Source organism: Anolis sagrei, chromosome 2, assembly GCF_037176765.1.
Source record: "Anolis sagrei isolate rAnoSag1 chromosome 2, rAnoSag1.mat, whole genome shotgun sequence".
In the NCBI taxonomy this organism is placed as follows: Eukaryota; Metazoa; Chordata; class Lepidosauria; order Squamata; family Dactyloidae; genus Anolis; species Anolis sagrei.
In genome coordinates, this window is record NC_090022.1 from 105,339,874 (window position 1) to 105,362,190 (window position 22,317).

Sequence of the window (22,317 nt, forward strand, 5' to 3'; positions counted from 1 at the left end):
TATATTCAAGGTGGATGGGGCATTTATTTTCCTTTCAATTAGCAGAAAATCCCCTTTCCATGTTTAGCATCAGCCATAAAAGAATATGCTGCTCTTCTCCTGCAGCTGCACCTGTCCAGTGGCAGCCTAATGTCCAGCAAGACATACCTGCTCTATTTGATCAGACGCTATTCTTCTCAGTAGCCTTGTCCACTTAGCATCTTTTGATTAAGATAACTGCCGTACAGATTTGTTTTCTAAGGGGAAATCAAAAGGAATCCAGCAGCAGATTGTACTTGCTCAATGATAGCTCTGTGTGCTTTAAAATTGGCAGGGTGTCGTGATTAGTGTGCAGCTCCACGGCATTGGCTGCCAATGGCATGAAAAATATTACTCCACTTGGAGATACGTCTTTGTTTTCACTTCTAGGTTTCTCTTTCCCCCTCTTCTCTTGCTGTCACATTTGACTAGCAATTGATTGATCTGCCCTGTACATGTTCTGCAGTTTCTCTGCTAATGAACAAATGTTTAAAGGAAGGGGGAAGTCACTGGAGCTTTGTTCTCTTCTACCATGACAATAAGAATTTGTTTCCCATTTGAAGCTTTGATAACCAAATGTGTTTCTCCTGTGTCTGTGGTATTTGATTCTTGTTCCATTTAGCCAATTTAATTAGCTGTTACAATGCCAGATAGTTGTCATACATGCCGCTGACACAACTAACAATGAGCCATCTGCCAATAGAGATTTCTTTCTCTCAGATGTTGCCTCTCAGTAATTCAGTCCAAACTGAAGATAGCAGCACTGCATCAAACCTGGAATACTGTGGAGCAGGCATCTCACTCTTTGGTAGCACTTTCATGTAATTTTGTCATTCCTACAGAACTTCTTGCTTCGGGCCATGTGATTTTCCATTTATCTGTAACAATCAAATGGATTTTCAAAGAAAACAACAGTTTATGGTATTTTACATGTCTGCTTGAGTTCTCAGCAACCGTTTGCATAATGGTGGTAAATGTTTTAAAGTAGAGTATATTCAACACACAGGTCCAATGTGTCAAAGACATGCCCTATTTTGAGTTTAATTCCACTTAGATTTGCTTTGAATGGCACTGGGCAGACACCCTACCTAATACAACAGGGCTTGACTACAATGAAAATATGCATTTCATACAGTGCCATCTAGCCTAAAACCAGTGATAAACAATAGCGCTTCTCTATTTTCTAACAGACTTGAAGCTTTTGTTTTTATTTGAGCTTTTGTGGATTTTTGTTTTATTTGTTTGTTTATTTATTGCATTTTAGACCAATTAGCTGCTTCCTTTCCCAAGCTTTCATGTTCAGGAAAAGTAATTCCATGTATTCCATGGAATTCCATGTAGTTAGTTCACATGTGTTACTGATGGAAAGCTATAACCATTTGCTTCACAATATGTTGTATGACAGACAGGGTGCCATATTTAGTGTTTATTCATTTAAAGTAATTAGGATGACTTCTCTTCTCATTAACATTGCTTTTATGCAACAGTTTCTTTTGTGTATATCTTTCTCCTGTGTAAAATAAACCACCAATTTAACTTGAACTTACTATTCACATAAGATAGAAAGTTTGACTTGTTATATCCCTTCAAGTCATTTCTTGCAAAGGTTTTCTTGGCTAGATTTGATTATAAAGTGTTTGCTTTTGCCTTTCTCTTATGCTGAAGGAGTGTGATTTTCCCAAGGTCATTCAGTGGATTGTCAGGGATGAGTAAGGATTCATATTACAGAGTCATGTCCAGTGCTCTGACCACTAAAGAAACTTTCAGTTTGACTTAGTAATGCACAATGCAAGTGCTATAACGCACATGAAGTGTTCACCATTGTAAACTTACTACTGTTTTGCAGACTCTGTTTTTGTGTAATAATGCCATTCTACATGTTTACTATTACATAAATCATAGCAGCAAGTGGAGTCAAGACTGTGAAGGAAAGTTTTTAAGCAACAACAAAGTATGCAGCATCCCTGATAGCTTTTAGAAGTTTTTTGTGTTTGTGCTTTTATTATACTTGGTAACATGCTGTGCATTACTGGAGTGGTATAGAAAAGTTTGGCCCTGCTCTCATTTCTAATGTCTAACTCAAGGTTAAGCCTATATACAACGTGTTTCCTCTTCAGCAGAATAGAGGTACAAAGTAGTAAAAGTCTCCTAGGCAGCATACAAACCAAAATACTGTAGATTGTGTTGAAGGTGTTGTGGTACAGGCAGGGGGAGAGCCTACCAGACATCCCAATTTCTTTCAGTTCTTTTAAAAATGTTAAAACAAGTGCTGTGGAGCCAGTCAGTTGTTGCTTTACTGGGTGATGAGTTCTGAAAATCCTAGGCTCTGATATTTCAGGAGCACTAAAATTTTAAAGCAAACATTTGTATTCGTAATCAGTCAAAATTCAGCCAACAATCAACTTCTATAGTACAAAAGAGCTGAGACACTACTCTGGATCTCAGAATATATTAGTTCTTTGCTATGTTCCTGCTACAAAATCAGTGAAATTTAAAATAGAAAAAGTATTATCATCAAAAGCTTATTTGAAATTATAATAAGAAAAAAAGTATATTTAGCAACAAACACAAAATATTTGGTTTTAAGAGGTTGATTGCTGCTGGATTTGCTAGAGACTGTCTTAAGGCTACAAAAAAATAACAGTATTCCAGGCATGTGTGAAATTATACTGTTGTTAATTTCCCCCCATTTCCACACTCACTGTATTTAATTGGTTAAACTGTCACTGAAGTTTCACTGTCACTGAAGTTACACATCTTTAACTGGATTACACTTTCAAGATCCTGGTGAGTTGTTCTCAAACACTAACAGTCTATGCTATAGAGTGTGTTTTTTGCATTTGTAGCAATAAGTGTTGAGCTCCAGTTCGTTTATGCATGGGAGAAGTGGACAACTGCTCACAATGAAATCTCCAGCTTGTGCTTCTCCGTGCTGCTTCCTCTCAGCGCTCCTCTCTTTTTGGCGGCTGCCTAACACTGACTCTTCCTGTTAATGGGATTTTCCTTTGTGCTTGATCTAACCATGTGGTAGAACAATACAAATTGAACATGGTTCTGTCAAGCACCATGGAAGGCTCCATGCTTTCCTGCAGCATGGCATGCTGAGATACTTCTACTGTTTTCAGAAACTTCAAAAGGCGAGAGATGACAGCATTAAAAGGTGAGCGTGGTCAGCAGCCATATAGTAAAGAGAACTGGAACAATTTCGCAGAATTAAATGGCTGAAAAATATTTTAAAAATCAGGGGTGTTTTTGTAAATTGCTGGTTTGTGAAAGAGTTGCAACTAATTTTATTAATTCATCTTCAAGAGCACAGATTAAGCACATGGTTGATTTATTCAACTTTGTGTATACTAATGTACGTATAAGTCAAGCTCATTGATAAATTGGCTGTTGATATGACTCATTGATAAGTTGAGGGTCATTCTATGATGAGGAGAAAGCACCAATTCCACCTCAGGGGGTCAGCCATCCCTGCCCACTGCCACCATTTCTTGGCATTCAAAAATCTCAGAAGCAGTGCCGTGGTGGAGAGAGTAGAGGGGATCGGTGCTTCTTTTAGGTTCTCCCAGGATGGACGAAGCTCATGCCTTTTGCCACTCAGGTTTTTGGGGCTGTTTTTTCAATTGAAATTTCTAGACTTATACATGAATATATAGGGTTTGGCTTTGGTGTCAAATCTGTGAATATAGTTGGCTTCATGACCTAAAGAATGCAAGTGAGTCACAATATCAGGATTCATGATCCACAATTGCCTCAGGATATGTACCATATAAAGCATCTTCATTTGTGACTAAACAGTATTCAATTCTAGAAACATTGTGGTTGAAATACACACTGTCACATCAAGTAGAATAATTAAAATCTCCAATAATTATAGTTCTTACCTTGGTGCTAGAATATTGAATTATCTGCAGTATATTTCTATGCTTTATGCCGATGCCTTGGATAAATAGTTATATTCCCAGTGGTAATTTCCTATTGACACATTTGTTTGTCTAATTTTAGAGAACCCTTTCCCAACTGAATTGTATGTCAAATTAGTTGCTAAGGAATAGGTACCTTTCTTACAGGAGATTATAGAGAATTGTAGTAAGTGGACAAACAAACTTTGTTTTAAAGGGGTTTTTTGTGTCAGGAGCAACTTGAGAAACTTCAAGTCGCTTCTGGTGTGAGAGGATTTACCATCTGCAAGGATGTTGCCCATGTGACACCTGGATGTTTTACCATCCTGTGGGAGGCTTCTCTCATGTCCCCATATGAAAAGTTGGAGCTGACAGATGGGAGCTCACCCTCCTCCACGGATTTGAACTGCCGGCCTTTTGGTTAGCAGTCCTCCTGGCACAAGGGTTTAACCAGGGGCTCCCGTTTTAAACATAATTTGTCCTCATTGCTGATGTTTCCAATGGTGAACCTCACTTGTGTAAATAAACAAGCAGTGCTCTCTGCCCTATAATCCATTTAAATGGTTTGAAAACTCATGCTTTTTTTTAAAAAAATTATCTGCATTGCTCTGCCTCAGCAGAGGGGAATAGTATTTTTTCTAACCATTTGGAAGAATTATTGAGATAACCAAATTGGTATCTGAAGGTGAGAAAATATACCCCAAGTTAACTTGGGCCAACTACCTGTACTAAATATTTAGTTTCCCAAGTAGATACATACATACTTTAGTAATTTGTCTCTTAGTATGGTCATCTGTCTTCATCCCTGAATAAACTTTGAAGTAAGCTCTTTAGTCTTCATTACTTTCATCAAGAGTGTTTCAAGTGGTTGCCTCTTTTGTTTAATGTGTGTTTCTGAAAAGTGAGAAGAGAAGCTGATTTCCCTGCTTTGCTCTCATATTTTCTCTAAGAAAAGTGGGACTAGTGTGAGAGCCGACTCTATGAGACCAAGGGGTTTAACTTATGCATAAAATATGGTACTACCCCAAACTGATTTTCATAAGAGGTATATTTTCACTAAAATGAGAATGAACATGAGTGTACATGTGAATAAAGTAACAATGTGATCCTTTAAGCCCAGTTAGGTTTTAAGAAAAACTTTTTTCCTATTGCTAAAGTTCTGAAATGACATTGTTTTTCTCTGCAGCCGCCCTCCATTTGATTTTTATAATTGAAGTAATGCTTGAACATAATCGATTAGATTGTACCTCTTGAATTGAACCATATCCACTTAAAGCCCCATGAGGGCATGCTGATAAAGTAATGCATGTAGAGATGGATGGACACATATAACTGGCACTGCAGCCAGATGGCTGGCTTTCACATTAGTTTCCCTAATGGGAATAACATGATAGAGCTGCCACCTGTCCAAGAGATCTCAAGACTCAAGTTAAAGAGTAAATTTCCTCCCGTTGGCAGCTGATTGCTGCTGTCTTGCAGGTTGATGGGTATCTTGGAGTGCTTGATGGCAGCGTGTGGTGTTTATCACCTCACACTCCATGGTTCTTCAGATAATTTGCATTATAATTTTAATGTACACATATACTTAGAGTTAATAAGCAACCTCTTTTCCTGTTGTAGATATTTCACCTGTATAAAGCAAGAGATTAGACATGCTATTTTTCTGTATGAATGTGTTTCTTTAGAAAAGAAGAAAAGATCTGGGTTCAGGTTACAATGACATACCTTGCACCTTCCTTCCTTCCTTCCTTCCTTCTTCTTCTTCTTTTTTTTTTTTACATTTTCTAAAAGTTTGGTAAACTTCCCACATCTTCATATTGTGTTTCCCACCTGCAATGAACACAATGGGCCCTTGTTAGCACTTGAGATTTGATTCCAGAACCCTCTGTGGATACTAATAATCCATGGATGCTTATCCCATTATAATACTGTCCTTTATATAAAATAGCAAAATTTAGATAGTTGAATTTGTGTATATGGCAGGCCAACTGACAATGTAATGACTCAGATTTTATATGTGCATGGTACACAATTAATTTCTAAGATTCTAAGTACACAGTATGTGCATACCTCGTAGTCTTTGAACTTGTTATACCATGTTTTAATTATGCATACAAATTATACCATGTCCCAACGGAAAGAATGACAGATAACCCATGTAGTCTTTACTTAAAAGAAATAAGTAGCTTTCTGTCAAGGTGACCAATATTTTTATGCATAGCGGTAGGTTCTTACGGAGCTTTAGATGTGATCCAAAGAACTATTTAGGTTAAATGGAATGTTAGGGTGTAACTAGTGGAATAGTCAATCTTTTTCCTTGGAAGAGCAGGCCACCCACGCACTCACAAGTTAAGAAACATATTACTTTTGAAAATCTTCTCAGCTTTCAGAGATGTTTGCCAATGTAGCACAAAGGTGGAGCAGCCGCCTCATAAATGGAAGTCCAGAACTCACTGTGTGGGAACTATTTGTGTGGTTCTCCTGATTCAGGTCTGTGGATTGAGAGTGACATTCACTGAATGAATATGCATTCAGTGCAAAATTGAGTGGTTTACATGCATCAGTGTGTGATCATTGGCATGCCTCTTTCCAAATGACAAACTAGATGTGATAGGCTAACCACATGTATTTGTTCGTGTGTCTTGAACAAGAAAGATTTACATAAAATGAAAATCAGGCTTGAGTATCTACTTTTAAAACTGAAAGAAAGTAATACCCTTCCTTGCCTAGTCTCACTGGGCTCTGGTTTGGCCAAGTTGTAGTATTGAAAAGGAGGCAGTAGGAAAGTGGAGCAGAGTGAAGTATGCTTGGGGGGGGGGGGGTGCTTTCCTCACCAATGTGTTCCTTTTTGTGTAAGAGTAATCCCATACCTTGCGATACACATAAATTAATAAATAAATACTGAATTACGCTGTTTTATCTAGTTTTGCTCTGCTGTGTGTTTACTAAAAGTAAAAAAAAAACTTTTAGTGTTCTATTTTACAAAACAAAGCCTCACTTATATTCCTTTCTGTATTATAAACTCATGTTTGGTATAGTATCCCCCTTAACAGCATCCATTAACTGCTGAGAGATTTCAGTACCTTAATTATATAGAAGGTGGCAGTACCTATCTTTCAAATACACATTTAAGCATTGAGATAACTGCCTGAGATGATTCACTAAACCTATGGTTTAATTATGATTTATACCCCATTGTCACAGCTTTCCAGCCCCAAAAAAATGTACTCAGAAGCCCCACCTAGCGTATGTGAAGAAACTCCCCAAGCTTCTTTTCCTGTGAAACAAAAAATCATGCTAGTTTAACATAAAACTGTTGTGATCTGCAAAGCAATGTTGCTGTGTGTCCATGTCATCAATCAGGAAGGTTCTGGTTTTTGCCAGCCAGCCATTTGCCTGCCAGCCATGTTCCCTTATTGCAAGGTCGGGGAAAATGTAGCCCACAGGTTGATGAAGTTCACACACTCAATTTCTGCTACTTTAGAGGCTCCTTTGATAACCCCAAAGCTTCTTTACACAAAGTTGATGATTTTTTAAAAGCAAACTACACTGATTTCTGGGATATTTTTCAACCCTACACTGACCAACCATCCAACAGACAGTAAATATGGTAGCGTAAGTCATTCCTATTATATCTGAATGTGATAGTAGATTAACCCCATACACACCCATGCAGTTGTTAACCGCTATCTTATAGGAATATGGCTTCAAGCAGGATATCATTTTCACCCTCACCCCAGTTTTCTTTTTTCAACTGATCCCTAACGTATTATTACAGACCACCAAACCACCAATCGTGCTCTGAATTCTGATATTGGGAGGGAGGCACCCAGAAGAAAATGTGCATTTCCACAATCTTACAGGACATATTGTTGTCTGTCTCTCCCTTGTTCCTTTGTGCCTATTATTCATTATTGATTCTGCGTGTTTTTTCTTTAGAACAGGACTAGAAATTTAGAAATTTAAGTTCAGCATCTTATATCCATTACTTTGATGTAAACAAATGTTAATATATACAGTACTTGGGTGGTAAATGTATAGTTACGGAAGTATGAAAAGAGACTGCACTCATGCATGTCCTCCTTAACTTAGTTACGGTTAAGTCCTGCTTAAGGCTAAACACCTTCAATTAGAATTTTACAGATATAAAAAACATAATTGCTGTGATTCCTATGAAATTTGCATTAAATATGAAAGTATAAGAAAAAATGAGGAAACAGGATGAACAAAGTGCAGTTATTGTGGGTGTGAGTGAGCTTTATCCCACATATTTAATACCTGTAAGAAAAGTAATGGTATATTTCATGTTAATACTCCCAATTTAAATATAATTTTAATGAAACAAGTCATATTTATTTTTATTGAATTAACTCCAAGATAGTGTTTTTATTTTAATTTTTACTTAATAATCCATCTGTAATTAGTATATGAAAATGCAACTGCTTGACTACATTCCTTCAGGTCACCTCTGTAGTTCAGCAATCAGGGTAAACTGTAAACGGGGCAGGATTAGTTCTAGAGCTATTGGAAAGAGCCTGGCTGTTTGCTGTATGAAAAACCTCTGTGACTAAAGAAAATTATGAAAAAGAAAGCAGGAAAATTATTCCTTAAAATAAACTAAGTTCATTTTGAACTTTCAAAGACAAAATCAGCATTTTGCATTTTACCTGAAAGTTAACTAGTACTGAATATTAACAAGTGCTTAAGGACCCGTATATAGGGCAGTCCTTTTGGATGGTGCTAGTTAGCAAATACTGCATTTTCAGTGAGTTGAAGAATTGGCGATTTTGTGGTTTTATACAGTATTGCTACATAAAATCTTTGTGTGCCACCATTTTATTTGTTCCTCTCTGCCATCAATTTGACTTTGACTTATGGCAACCCTATGAATGAGTGACCTCTGTATCACCCTGTCATCAACAGCCCTGCTTAGGTCTTGCAAACAATGGCCTGTGGCTCCCTTTATTGGGTTTATGAAACAGTAATGTGGTTTTCCTCTTTTCCTTGGGCCTTGTTAGGCATTACTGTCTATTCTAGTGAGTCACAAGTTCTCGTGATATGTCCAAAGTATGGCAATCTCAGTTTAGTTATTTTGGCTTCTAAGAAGATTTTTTTTCTAGAATCCACTTATTTTTCTTTTTTGTCAGTCCATGACATCTGAAGAATGTTCCTCCAGCACTACATTTCAAATGAGTTGATTTTCTCCCTTTCAGCTTTCTTTACTGTCCAGCTTTCACAACCGTACATAGAAATGGGTAAAACAGTGTCATAGATTATATTGACTTCAGTATTCAGTGATATATCTTTACATTGGAGGAGCAAGTGTAGCTTCTTCACAACTGCCTTTTCAAGGCCTTGTCTTCTGATTTCTTGACTGCAGTTTCCATTTTGATTAATGACTGAGCCAAAGTATAGGAAATCTTGGATTTCCTCAATGTCTTCATTTTATGCTTTGCTGTTATATAAATACTCTGTGGTCACTATTTTTGTTATCTTAATGGTCATCCATAAACCCGCTTTTGTATTTTCTTCCTCAATGTTCTTTAATAATCATTTCAAGGCTTTGCTCTTTTCAGCTAGTAGTATGGTATTATCAGCATATCTTAAATGGTTGATGTTACTTCCTCCAATTTTCATGCCTCCTTCCTCTGAGTGTAATTCAGTTTTTCTCATTATACACTCAGCATTCAAGTTAACCAGATTGGGTAATGAAATGCAGCTTGCATAGAGGTCTGTCTTTCATGTACAAAACAGCTTGTCTGAATTATAACAATAGAAAGCACCAACAATGTTCTCAAACTGGGTTCAGATCTTAAAATTAATTCAGATCTCTGTACACATTTTTTGTTGAGAGCCTTTATGGAGTTCTTTTCCTGATTAATTCAACAACTTTGCCTTCTAGTACTTTACCTTCCCAGAATTTTATTTTTAAAGAGGTATCATTTGTCATTTAAGTGAATCAGACATTGACAAATAGATGTTTCAATTACAACTGACTTATACAGGCCTGGAAAAGTTACAAAGACTTGAGTTTGTTAGGGTGATGGATATAACAGATGATTTCAGGAAATATTTAGTTGATGCCACGATGAACTATGAAGTGAGCAGGCAAGTAATAATGAATTAATGTGTGCTGATAACTCTTTAATTTATCAATTAGTATTTTCACTGTCATAAGTGTGAGGATCATGTTTAAATGTCTTGTTAATTCATTTTTAAAAAAAAATCAGGAATGGCTTGTTCATTTGGAAAGATGTTTAATTAAAATAAGTCAAAGCATGCTGAGATGCCATTTTTGCTAAATATGCGAGGTGCTGCATGTGGTTAAAGTGAAAATCTTTGCTACTCAAGTTACTTCCTTCAGCCCTGTTCTTACATTGTTTAAAATATATATACATTTGCAAAGCACACTCATTAATTTGATTATAGATATTGTCAATGCTGATTGCCTTTCTTGTATCTCTGAGTTAGTATTGCAACTGAGAAAATATTTTTGAAAGGTAAAAATGCACTAGAAGAGACTTGCCAAAGAGGGAACAGGTCCTCAGTCTCTTACAACTACATTGAAGTAAATTGTTGCAACCGCTTCAAAGCTGTAATAAAAATTTCAGTCAATTCTTTCCCATTCACCAAGGAAATGGAAGTGCTCGTTCCTTTAGAAGTAATTTGTGATAGCTATTTTCTGTACAGTTATTTATCTGGAAATATTAAACTTTGCAGGTTCAGAGGACTACAGGAGTAAGTTCACTGGGGAATGCTTCATGGACTTGATCTGTCCTGAAAAATGCCGCTGTGAGGGAACAATTGTAGACTGTTCTAACCAAAAGATTACTCGACTTCCCAGCCATCTTCCAGAATATACAACAGACCTGTAAGTGTGGCACATTTTGCAAAAGAGACCATAGAATGTTCAACCATTGAAGTGAGTCAGTATGTCTTATCTTGCTGGTATCCAAGGTTTTAAAGGGCACTGTAAAACAACTGCAGTATTGTGGTGTTAAGTGTACTGCCTTGGAGGAAAATAAAAACATGTCTAAGCACATTACTCAGGTTGTGTATTCACACTCAACTTCTGATTTCAATAATGTTTTAAGTAAAGACTTGTTTTCTTGGGGTGGGCAATGTGTGGTACATTAATTGCATGTACTACATACCTTTTTCCCCCTTGCCTTTTAGTGGCCTCTACAAACAAGATCCAAAAGGAAGGACAGGGTCAGAAAGGAAGGAGAATTGCAGATCTGGAAGCCTGTAGGAAATATAAGGCTAGTTTAAGAAAGGGTTTAGTCCTAATGCTCTCTTTTTTTGTAAAGATAGAGGCAGCTAAAACCCAAAATGGATTTATAGTCATTCCAGGTTCAATAAGGCTACTAATGTAGCCCTTTGTGGATCCCAGGAACAGGAATTGACATCAAATTTGCATACCTGTTGCCCTGTTTTAAATGAAGTGGATTTTTAATGGTTCTTTCAAAGTGCCTTCCCATTATCTTTGGCACCATTTAACGGCCTCATTTGGCTACTGTTGCTATGTAGGAGTTCTCCAACCAGTGCTAGGCCACTGTGAAATACTCAGGATATTATGCTTATATACAAATACAGCTGTTCAGAATGGCATTTTATATGACAAATATTTATATTGCAATAGTAAAGGAATTCTGTTCAAAAATGAAATTCACCAAATTTATAAATGCAAAACACACATATACATATAATTCTGAGTAGAATCACCACGAATTCTGAAAACAGAACAATATGTATTATAGCTAAAACTGTAATACATATTGTTCTGTTTTCAGAATTCGTGGTGATTCTACTCAGATTGGCCCAAAGCATGTTCCCCTTTTGCTATTTGCGGACGACGCAGCCCTATTATCCCTCTCTCATGTGGGCTTAAAAAGACTCCTGCATAAATTTGTTGATTTTTACGAGGCGAACGAACTGCAGGTGAACTACGACAAAACCAAAATCTTGGCGTTTGGGAAAAGCATCAAAAGACAAGTCTGGAAGATAAAGGGCCACTATATTGAGCAAGTAAAACGTTTCAAATACCTAGGTCTCTGGTTTAGCAACAACTTGTCATGGTCCACCCACCTAAAATATACACTGGCCCGGGCCAAATCGAGTAGCAGTGCGACCAGGAGGTTCTTCCACTCCAGGGGTAATCAATATATCCCCCTAGCTCTGCAAGTCTTCAAAGCAAAGGCGATGTCACAACTTCTCTATGGAGCACCCATCTGGTTAACCCCCAATAACAGCGCCATCAGATCTTTTCATTCGAAATTCCTCCATAAACTATATGGTGCCCCCAACTGTGTCCCGTATGCAGTTCTTTGTCTTGAATCTAGGCAATATTCTATTGAGGCTACTATCTGGCTAATCGTCATTAAATTTTGGCTATCTATACACTATCAAAGTCCCAGCGACTCTCTGACTCAACTCACCTTGAGTGAACTCCACCACTCCAAATGGTGCTCAACTGTCCTAGCAAAGATCGGGGAATTGGGCTACGACAGCGATTTCCTGACTCTACTATCTTTTTCCGAGATTTTTACCAAAGGAGGCTGCTAGAAAGGGACCACAACCAATTGTTGAGCTTGGCAAACAAATCCTGCTCACCTATTAACTTGGCAATTCCATACACACAGGGAAATCCAGCCTTTTACATCTCAGAGCTCACCAACCCCTCTTACAGAAGAGCCTACATGCTGGCTAGATTTAATATCATGCCATCGCCGCTCCATAGAGGAAGACTCAATGGCCTCCCGAGCAACAAGAGGGTCTGCCTCTGCAGCACAGGACAGCTAGACTCCATACCGCATATTCTCCTGCACTGTCCACTCTACCAGGAGCTAAGATCCAGCCTGCTAACACAAGCTATAGACTCACTGAAGAACCGCAGCAATTCTGACAAAGTGATTTTGCTTTTAAATTGCCAGGACTTTAGCTGCTGCCTTTCAGTGGCAAGATTCCTGAATGAAGTCTGCAAACTGAATGTGTAGCAAACGAGAAGCCCTTTTTTATTACGTGTACTATGTTTTATACTCTCTGCCATGTTATGCCAATAAAGGCTTATTGTATTGTATTGTATTGTATAGCTAAAACTGAAATCAGTAATATAAACGGGGCTAAAGCCAACATTAGCCCTACCCATTGGAATTAACAACACTTGGTAGTCTTAACATTTCAGTGAGTTTACTCTAGATAAAAGGACAAGAATTAGATTTAGTCCAAGGATGGCAGGAAAAAAAATGCATTTTGTTGCACTTATATCCAGATTTTCTCCAAAGTGTAGAAGATTGGGTTTATGGTTTTATTCCAGTTTTATCATTACAATCAGTTTAGCCAGTTTAATGTTATTATTATTTTATTTCTTGCCTGCATTTCCTCATGACTCAAGGCGGGTTACAGCATAATTAAAACACATAAATATTGTAAAAATTCTATAAAGATACATATTTCTATAAAAGATAAGTATTAAAATGCATTTCTGTAAAATAGAAATAAATAAGGTGAAATAACTGACCCAAGATGGTGCAGTCAACTTCATTGTTATCTGTGGATTTGTGTTTTCTTCCAATGCATTTGTCACAATGCTATGTTGTTTGTTTATCTGTTTGATTGCATATATAGCCTTTCTCCAAGCATGTCATTCATGTCTTTGTTGTTATCATTAGTCTAAGAAATGTACAAGCTATATGGGCATTTCTAAGCCAATTATGTCTTACGTGATTTCACTGTTATTTCTCCTAAGGCGTTTACATGACAATGACATTTCTGTTCTGGAAGCAACAGGAATATTCAAGAAGCTCCCCAGTTTAAGAAAAATGTAAGTTTCACAAATTTGTTTATTTTAATTATGAATACATTCACAGAGGTTCACATGTGAATATATGCAGACTCAAATGTTGTGTAATTTTCTCCCGAAAAAGCATACACAGGATCTGCCTGCTAGTATGCTATTAAGTAATTTAAAGTACAAATGCACTTAAGAAAACTTCAGTATCCAAAGCAGAAGATATTTGTATGTCAATAGGTGTCAAGACACTGCAGCCTGAGCTTAGCAAGGCAGTCCACAGTCGACATAGAGATAGCACTTACAGAGTTTAAATCATAGGAGAATTCCAAAGTCCGGTCCGAAGGTCACATATACACATGACTTTTCACCTAGTCCAAAGGAAGTCCAAGGTCATTCACAAAGGTAGTCCACACAAAGTTAGCAGGCACAAAGAGTACTCTGAGAGTCTGATCTGAAGGTCAAACACCAATATCCACAACACGAAGTACAAGATCCAAGGGTCAAAGTCCCTGGCTGAAACATCAAACACAATTATTGCTTTTAGCAAAGTATTGTTGCCAAAGCTCATATTTTATGCTGCCTCTGCAGAAGTCCTACCATCTGGACCAAACTTTCTTATTTTGGACCAAACTCTTTGATGGGTGCAGCTGAATTATGTCCACTCTGTGTTATAACCGGAGGAGGGGAAAAAATTATGTCAGTCATGTCAAGCTGTTCCTCTCTCATGGGCTCATGCTCGGCTCCTGGGAGGAACCCCCCCCCCCCCCCCCGCTTCTCCTCCTCTTGACCCATAGTCTGGACAATAGGAACTAGACAAAAGATGAACTGTTAATAGGGTTGCTAGGTCTGAAATATTCCAAGACTAAGGTTTCCAGGCCAGAACCTGAGATGTAAATATGGTCACTGGTGAAGTCATAAAGTGTCATGCATTAAGTACCAATCACAGTTTCTGACCACTTGTCATTCAGATACATACTGAACTATTCCAGATCAAGATGAAATAGGGTTATTCCTTTTCACCTAATTAGGAAAATGGAATAAGAAACATTATATAGTACTAGCCTCCTTTCTTCTAGTCAAAAAGGTAGATGTAGATCAGAGAATGAGTCTTAACACTACAGTTTCTGGAAGGCAAAGAGGAAGCTACTAAATAAATACACAAACCTCATGGAAAATCTTTACAAGTTACAGCAGCAAATCGGTTTGAAATTTTAGCAAGCAAGTGTTCTGTTTGTGGAGTTGAAGATTTATACACAGTCCTGTTCTCTTCCCTGAGTTGATCTCATCCAAACTGGAGATTTGCTTCTTCTGCCTATAAATAACCCACAAAGATGGGAGACTTGGGATCAGGCCCTGAGATCAGAAGTTAGTAATAAAAAGTGTATTTATTTATTGAAATGTTAAACCCTTTCAGTTTGGCTTCAAACCTAGCTTTGGTAATAACATTTGTACTTCTTCTCCTTATCCTTCCCCTTCTCCTTCTTCTCCTTTATCTTCCACCCTATCTCCCAATGGGGACTGATATAGATAGATAATCTAAATCAGTAAGTGTAGAAGGTGAGGTTGTGCGCAGGTTGCCCTTCAATCCCCATACTAGTATATAATTTTGCTCATAGTTTATCCCTGCAACAGCAATTTCTTTGCTGAATAGCCATTCTTATCTAGTTGTTGTACTAGGAAGTGACCTTCACCCACCAGAAGAACTTGTCAGTGTTATACACAATATAATTTACATTGGCACAAGATGACAACAAGTAGACACAAAGAATTTGAGGCATCCCTTACTTTAGCTTGGTGATCCAGGGGAGAAAAAAGTGTTCTGAAGAGTAGTAGTAATTCATCACATAGCATAGGTTTGGACTATAAGAAATTATCTGCAATCCTTTTGGTTTAGATTGAAAGCTTCCCACCTCTCTCTTCTATCTCAACAGGCCATGGCCAAAGTCACAAAAATTGATCCTCACCTTAAGAGGTTTATGCTTATTGGCCCTGGTGCATATCTAAGTAGCCTCTTATTTGGTAAACCTAGTCCATGCACTATTATGGTAGTGCATTGTTGACTGCAGGGCAGTGAACCATCTTTATAGGACACACATGTTTCATACATTAATAATCTATAATACCGGGGGGGGGGGGGGGGGTTGGGTTTTTGTTTTTGTTTTTTGCATTTATTGTTTATACCCATCTTGATATCATAGAAATCTCCTAAAGAGGATTCCGGTCTGGCTCAGAATAGTTGAACATTTTTACACTGTGAATGAACATATGCTTTTTAAATATATTATTCCTGTACAGGGATATTTAGTGTATGGTGGAATCTTTCAGTCATTTTTTTCTCTTGAATTGTGCAAAATATGTCTCCTCTTGAGAAAAAAGAAACATTATTCAATAGAAACTTAGTGGATATAGCAATTGGTTCCTGTCTGGCCTTGTTGAGTTTGGTGGACTACATTCACATCTGAAACAAATTCATAATGTGCTAATATTGAATTGCCTATACCTGCTGCCCAAAGTTAAATTGAAAGGAAACCATATAGCTAGTATATTTATATACTGATGTCTCTTTTTCCCCTTTCCCATGTCCACAAATAACTAAACATCTGGTGTGCACTATTTACTTCTGACTATGCAAGTTCTCATTTCCAAGGCTGGTTTGGATCGTTTTTCTAAATTCTAGTCCAGCTAATGTGTCTTATGGTGTCTATTAGAGCTCTTTAAAGAAAAATAACAGAACAATTTATATACATTTTGAAATCTGGAATCCTATGCATAATATCTTTAAAATGCCAAATAACTCTGAACAGGGGTTCACAAACCAAGAATGGAAAATGTATGTCAGGCTGCTGATGTCTGATACATCCTTAATGCTGCAGTTATGGTAATATACCTGGTAGACTGTCTATCTCTGTGCATTGCATGAGAGATTTTAATAATCTGGAACAGGTTATATCTCTTCTTGTATGCTGATTTTCAAGGAGTAGAGACTGCTGGACAAAGGAGCATTTTCAGTATGCATGAAATGTTCCCATTTAGCATTTTATATCTTTGTGAGGCAGTAAATTCTCCATGCTCTACTCTTGGAAAATATAAGTACTTAGAAATGCAGGTGCAGTTCAGATGTCTGTACTCTAGCAGCAAGAGCTTACAGTCTTGCAGTCCATCATAAAACTGCTTCACTGATGCCTGCAAACACTGGCAGAAAACTCTCATTGCTGGATTATTTTCTGTTTTTGTTCCATTACAGAAGCCACCAGATGCAGTTTAGGGTTAAAAGCCAGATTTGACTGGAAATAGCTTTTTGTTTACAGTTTTCTTTCTTAAAAACCATGAATCTCTCTCATTTACCACCTCTTGCTTAAAATTACAAATTCGGTTTTGCAGAATACAGACAATCCCCCAGTTACAGACATGCGACTTACAAATGACTCATAGTTAAGAATGGGAGTGAGACGACAGGAGGAAGTGAGAGAAATCTATCCCTTGGAAGGAAAATTTGCTCCTGAAAGAGTTATCATGGGGAAAATATGTCTCTACTGAAGCTTTCTCTCCAATCCTTGCTTCCACAACAAGCCAAATTTTCAAAATCTGATTATCACAGGGACAGAAAGTGAGGTGAAATCTTCTGAACAGGGGCACAGACAGCAAAACAAACACTACAGGAGTGTTAGCCCTTCCCTATTCTATCCAAAGCTAAAAAGACATGTTTGGCTGGATTTGCACTTTAAAATGTACCTGTTCTGACTTACATACAAATTCAACTTAAGAGTAAACTTATAGAACCTATCATGTTCATCACTTGGGGACTGCCTGTACAATCTTAAAACACAAGAAAGATTGGATACAGATTTCCCATAAACTATTTGATAGATTTTGCATAATGCCATTGATGTATTGTACTTTTTCTTCTCCTGTGAGACCTGTTTCCAGTGAACTAATGTATAGGATTTCTAAGTAGTTTGGTGCTGGTAAGCGTTGTCGTTTGTTAGTTTTAATTAATTTTTTGCCTCTCTTGTTCAAATTAGTTTACATAATAAAATGTACAAATGCCATTAAATCCAACCAATGAAGGCATCTAGCAGCAAACGAATAGTTGTTAAAATTTAATACAAAATAAACATAAAGGAATTTGACTAATTAAAGTTACTCATCTGAAATTATAAAGACATAAAAGACAAGCAAGCAAACCTATTATTTAAATCAAGCCGTTAGTCAAAGCCACAGTAGATCCATTTAAATCAATGGAACACACATAAATGGTGACTTACTAGGTTCCCTTGATTCAGTGATTCTACTCAAGTTTGGAGTAACAATTGAATTAAAACTAGTTTCATTTATTACAGTTGTTTCAGTTTTGATATACTTTCTAAATTATGACTCTACAGAATGGCTTTTCAGGAGTAGGGAGATCCTTTCTGTGGTGATCCACATTCTGACAACATTTGTTTTTTGTTTGGTTTTTTGTGTGTGTGTGTAAAACATCATATCAGGGGTTGTCCTTGCAAACTTATGTTATCCACCTGGTTCACCATAGTCAGCTCTGTATTTTCTCTATTTAGAGACAAAGAAACTCTTAAGGAGTGCAGAATAGTAGCCCCACTTCCTTCATCATGTATCTACTAAAACTCCAATATGGAATGTCTGGACAGAGCTCTTGCAAAACCAGTATTGCAACAGTTTGGGGGGACATTGCATTGTCTCCCTATTTACTACTAAGTCCTATTTACCTTGAAAGCTCTAAATAAATTGTGGACGAAATAACGGAAGGATTGGGGTTTCCAAAGGAAGCCTTCTCCAAATGTTGCTGGAAGAGATATGATGCATTTATCTAAGAGAGGTTTTAGTGGTGCTCCAACCTCGAAATATTTTCTGAAGGTGTCAACATTGGGGATATTCTTTCAAGTGCCAAATTTAAATGCTTCTGTTTACCCAGGAATTTTAAATATTAAAGTGTTGAACTTTAAGCTTGATCTATATTTATTTGACATTGCTTTGTTCTTTACTTGTTTCTGATTGAATATTTCACATGTCCCTTATATTCATAATTTCATTGTTCTTGATTTTGTAAATATATCTTTATCATATTGTGTGCATTGTCATAGGTTTCTATATAATGTACTTGGACTCTTTTGCGATAAAATATCAATACAGGGGTTTTTTAAATAAAGAGAAGTAGAAATATAGAATCATACACTTGAAAGAAATTACAGTCCAACCCCCTGCTATGCAAGAATACACAATCAAAGCACTTCTGATAGATCGCCATCCATTCTCTGTTTAAGAACCTCCAAAGGAGGAGACTCCCCCAAACACCTGATAAAATAAAAAGGAGTTGCTGCAGCAGAGTGCTCCAATACAGAGATTTCTGCCACAATGAGCAGTGTAAATAAAACAATGCTTGTAGTTATCCTATACAATGGCAGTCTCCTCCTAGGGTATGCGAATACTTTATATGTTCTTCTTGTTACAATTTAATATAACATATAAAAGTTACAGAACACCATAAGAAACTATAATAATGTGCATAAATATATTATTTATATTATTTAAAACATTTTATAGATAAAAAATATATACAAACCAATGCCGTCTTCTGAATACTGAGAAACAGAGATAGGTGCACATTCACTTATACCAATTGTGGTATGAGTTCTGGAGAACCTAAAAGATCAGAAGAAGAAGAAAACTCTTAATCTCCTTTTTCTGATTTCATGTCTATAAGACCACAGCTAAAGAAAAGATGGATGGACACCATCAATGAATTATTATTATTATTATTAATTATTATTATTATTATTATTATTATTATTATCTTTATTTATACCCCGCAAAATCTCCCAAAGGACTCGATGCAGCTTACAATGGCCAAGGCCGCAACAAACAACAACATACAAATATAACAGTAAAACTCACAAGCAAATAATAAAATATCAAGCAAAGACAATAAAACACTAAAAGCAATGACACATGATGCATGTAAAATCTAAAAGGCCGGGCCAAATGTATTGGACAAAATTTAAAAGTGCTGAACTTGACAGGAGATATGTAGAGGTTTTTTGGAGGTAGATGCAATATGCAGACAATCCTAGTCTCTAACAAAGTGCATTTGGGACATGATGCCCGGAGTTTCCTAATCTGGAAAGGCACACTGGAACAGCCAGGTCTTCAGACTCTTCCTAAAGATTGCCAACGTTGGGGCTTGTCTGATGTCCTTGGGGAGAGAGTTCCAAAGTCGAGGGGCCACCACAGAGAAGGCCCTGTCCCTCGGCCCCACCAAACGTGCTTGCGACGCAGGTGGGATCGTGAGCAAGGCCTCTCCAGATGATTGAAGGGAACGTGTGGGTTCATATATGGAGATGCGGTCATGCAGGTAGGTGGGTCCCAAACCGTCGAGACAAAAGTTTGCTCCAGGCACTGTCAGGCCATTATATGCTAATCAAGGTGGTCAGCTGAAACATTCACACCTAGCTCCAGCAGACAAGGTGGTCAGTTGAAACATACATACCTAGCTCCAGCAGATAAGTGTCCCCGTCCTACCATGGTCACTCCACAGACACAAAAAAAACCCCTTTCCTAGTACCTCACTACCTCTGAGGATGAATATATGTGTGACACCAGCTTGAGACCTGAGGATGCCCAAAACAAAGCCCTGTGGAAAAGATAGTCACAATGCTAACCCCTCCATTGGGAAAATAGCTTAGAAAGAAGAAAAAGAGATTTGTTATTTACAGGAAATGTTTTTCATGGGATAAACAGTACTCTGCCTCTAATTATCATCTGAGACTTCAAAAATCATGGTTTATGGAAGTAAGAGCAAGTGATAGGCCCTTCTCTTTTCCCTTGATCAGGATTCCAGTGCTTAGTGTCTCCTGTCTCCCAGTCCTTTGTGAGGGGATTATGGAAATTAAGACATGATCTTGGGTGCAGCCAGAGATAATTTATACACAAGGTTAATGCAAGACAAAAGGCATGGGCTCACTTGGTTTTATGGAACTGTGGTTTCACAGAGTCATAGGATAATAAAGTTGGAAGAGATCACATGAGCCATCTAGTCCAACCCACTTCCATGCAGGAAAAGCACAAAGTACCCCTGTTTAAAAGCTTCCAAGGAAGGAGCTTCCACCAAACCCTAAGGCAGAGAGTACCGCTGCTGAACAGCTCTCACAGTCAGAAAATTCTTCCTAATGTTCAGATGGAATCTCCTTTCCTGCCATTTGAACCCATTGCTCCAAGTCCTAGTCTCCAAGAAAGCAGAAAACAAGCCTGCTCCCTCATCCTAGTGACATCCTTTCACTGATTGTCTTTTCCCCAATACCTCTGGACTATGGGACCAGGATATGATATCTCACTGAGTTCTCATTGTCGAAGCACCTCTAGACATAGAAATATATTGCAAAAAGACTATTGGTAGCATGTAAAATGACAGAATAGAATATGGTAGGAGGAAGGAGAGATAAAAGATTTAATGTTAGGAACTAGGTGTAGAGCACCCTTCTATTCAAGAGGAGTTCACATTTTATTTAGCTTAGATGGCAGGCTAGAGAATGTCTATTTTGTGCTAGAAAAGAATAGTCAGTATTCAACATACTTCTTTATGCAGTTGTTGGTGTGTGTGTGCTGTACATGAGGAAATGTCTGTTACACCTGTAACCTTTACTATGGCAACATGCTAATTTAGCACTATCTGTGAAAATTATACCTCACCAGCTCTCTTTTTCCTCTGCCCACCATAGCAACAGAGGCAAATCAAGGCCAGTTCACTATGACACCTTAGAAACATTATTGGTATACTGTAATACTATATATGGGCAGTTTTCACTTGGAGCCTTTGTCTGTTCTGTCAATAAGTCTTGTGTTTAAGCGGCCCCAAAGGATTCATTGACACAATTGATTTCAGGGTCAACTGTGGCTGCTTTTAAGAAGTCCCTTGGTACAAATTTACATGATAGCTCATCATGAATACTGAAAAGCCATTAGATGCCTGCTTCTAATGAATGTGAATGGCAAGTATTTAAGTGGAAAAGAATATCTGAATATAATAGCACAATGCTGGTTGCCTGCATCTGGAAAATACTTTTCAAACTTAAAAAAAATATTTCCCATATCACAGCTTATGTAAAATGTTGGCAGAATTTAAGGAGTTAGGGCCAATGATATTTTCACACATTATCATATTACCTGTTGTAAAACAGGTGCATGATAAGTATTTTCACCTGAACACATTCTGTAACAAATAAAGAGTCTGTTATTTCCACTATTTTGAGCCTGTTATTCAGTCACAAGAAGTATCCACCTGATTCACGTACAGATAGCCATCAGCTAAATCTTTAATCTGCTATATGTTGAGTTTTGGTGTGCCAGGGACCTGTACAATATATCAGATTGAACAATTTCAGGACAGCCTGGAATGGATTCAGCATGTTGGCAATTGCATGTGTAGAACCAACTTTACACAGCTGAACCATTTGCCTGGGTGCCTGAGGCTCCCATTGTTATTTGCAAACCACAATGTTGACTTCAATCCTGAGCTATTTAAAGAGCACACAGAATATATGGATTCCATTGTGCCTGGATCACAGTTGATGTTGAGAACCCCTCTCTCTA

The 22,317-nt window shown here is 37.5% G+C and overlaps 1 protein-coding gene across 1 annotated transcript in view; it reads left to right on the forward strand.

Annotated features, from left to right (window-relative positions):
- Nucleotides 1-22,317, forward strand: part of SLIT3 (slit guidance ligand 3) — a 541,141-nt gene that overhangs the window by 393,241 nt on the left and 125,583 nt on the right. Inside the window, exons 15-16 of the mRNA XM_060765012.2 lie at nucleotides 10,644-10,794; nucleotides 13,672-13,746. Of these exons, the coding sequence (XP_060620995.2) occupies nucleotides 10,644-10,794; nucleotides 13,672-13,746 (226 nt within the window). The remainder of the gene's footprint in view (nucleotides 1-10,643; nucleotides 10,795-13,671; nucleotides 13,747-22,317) is intronic.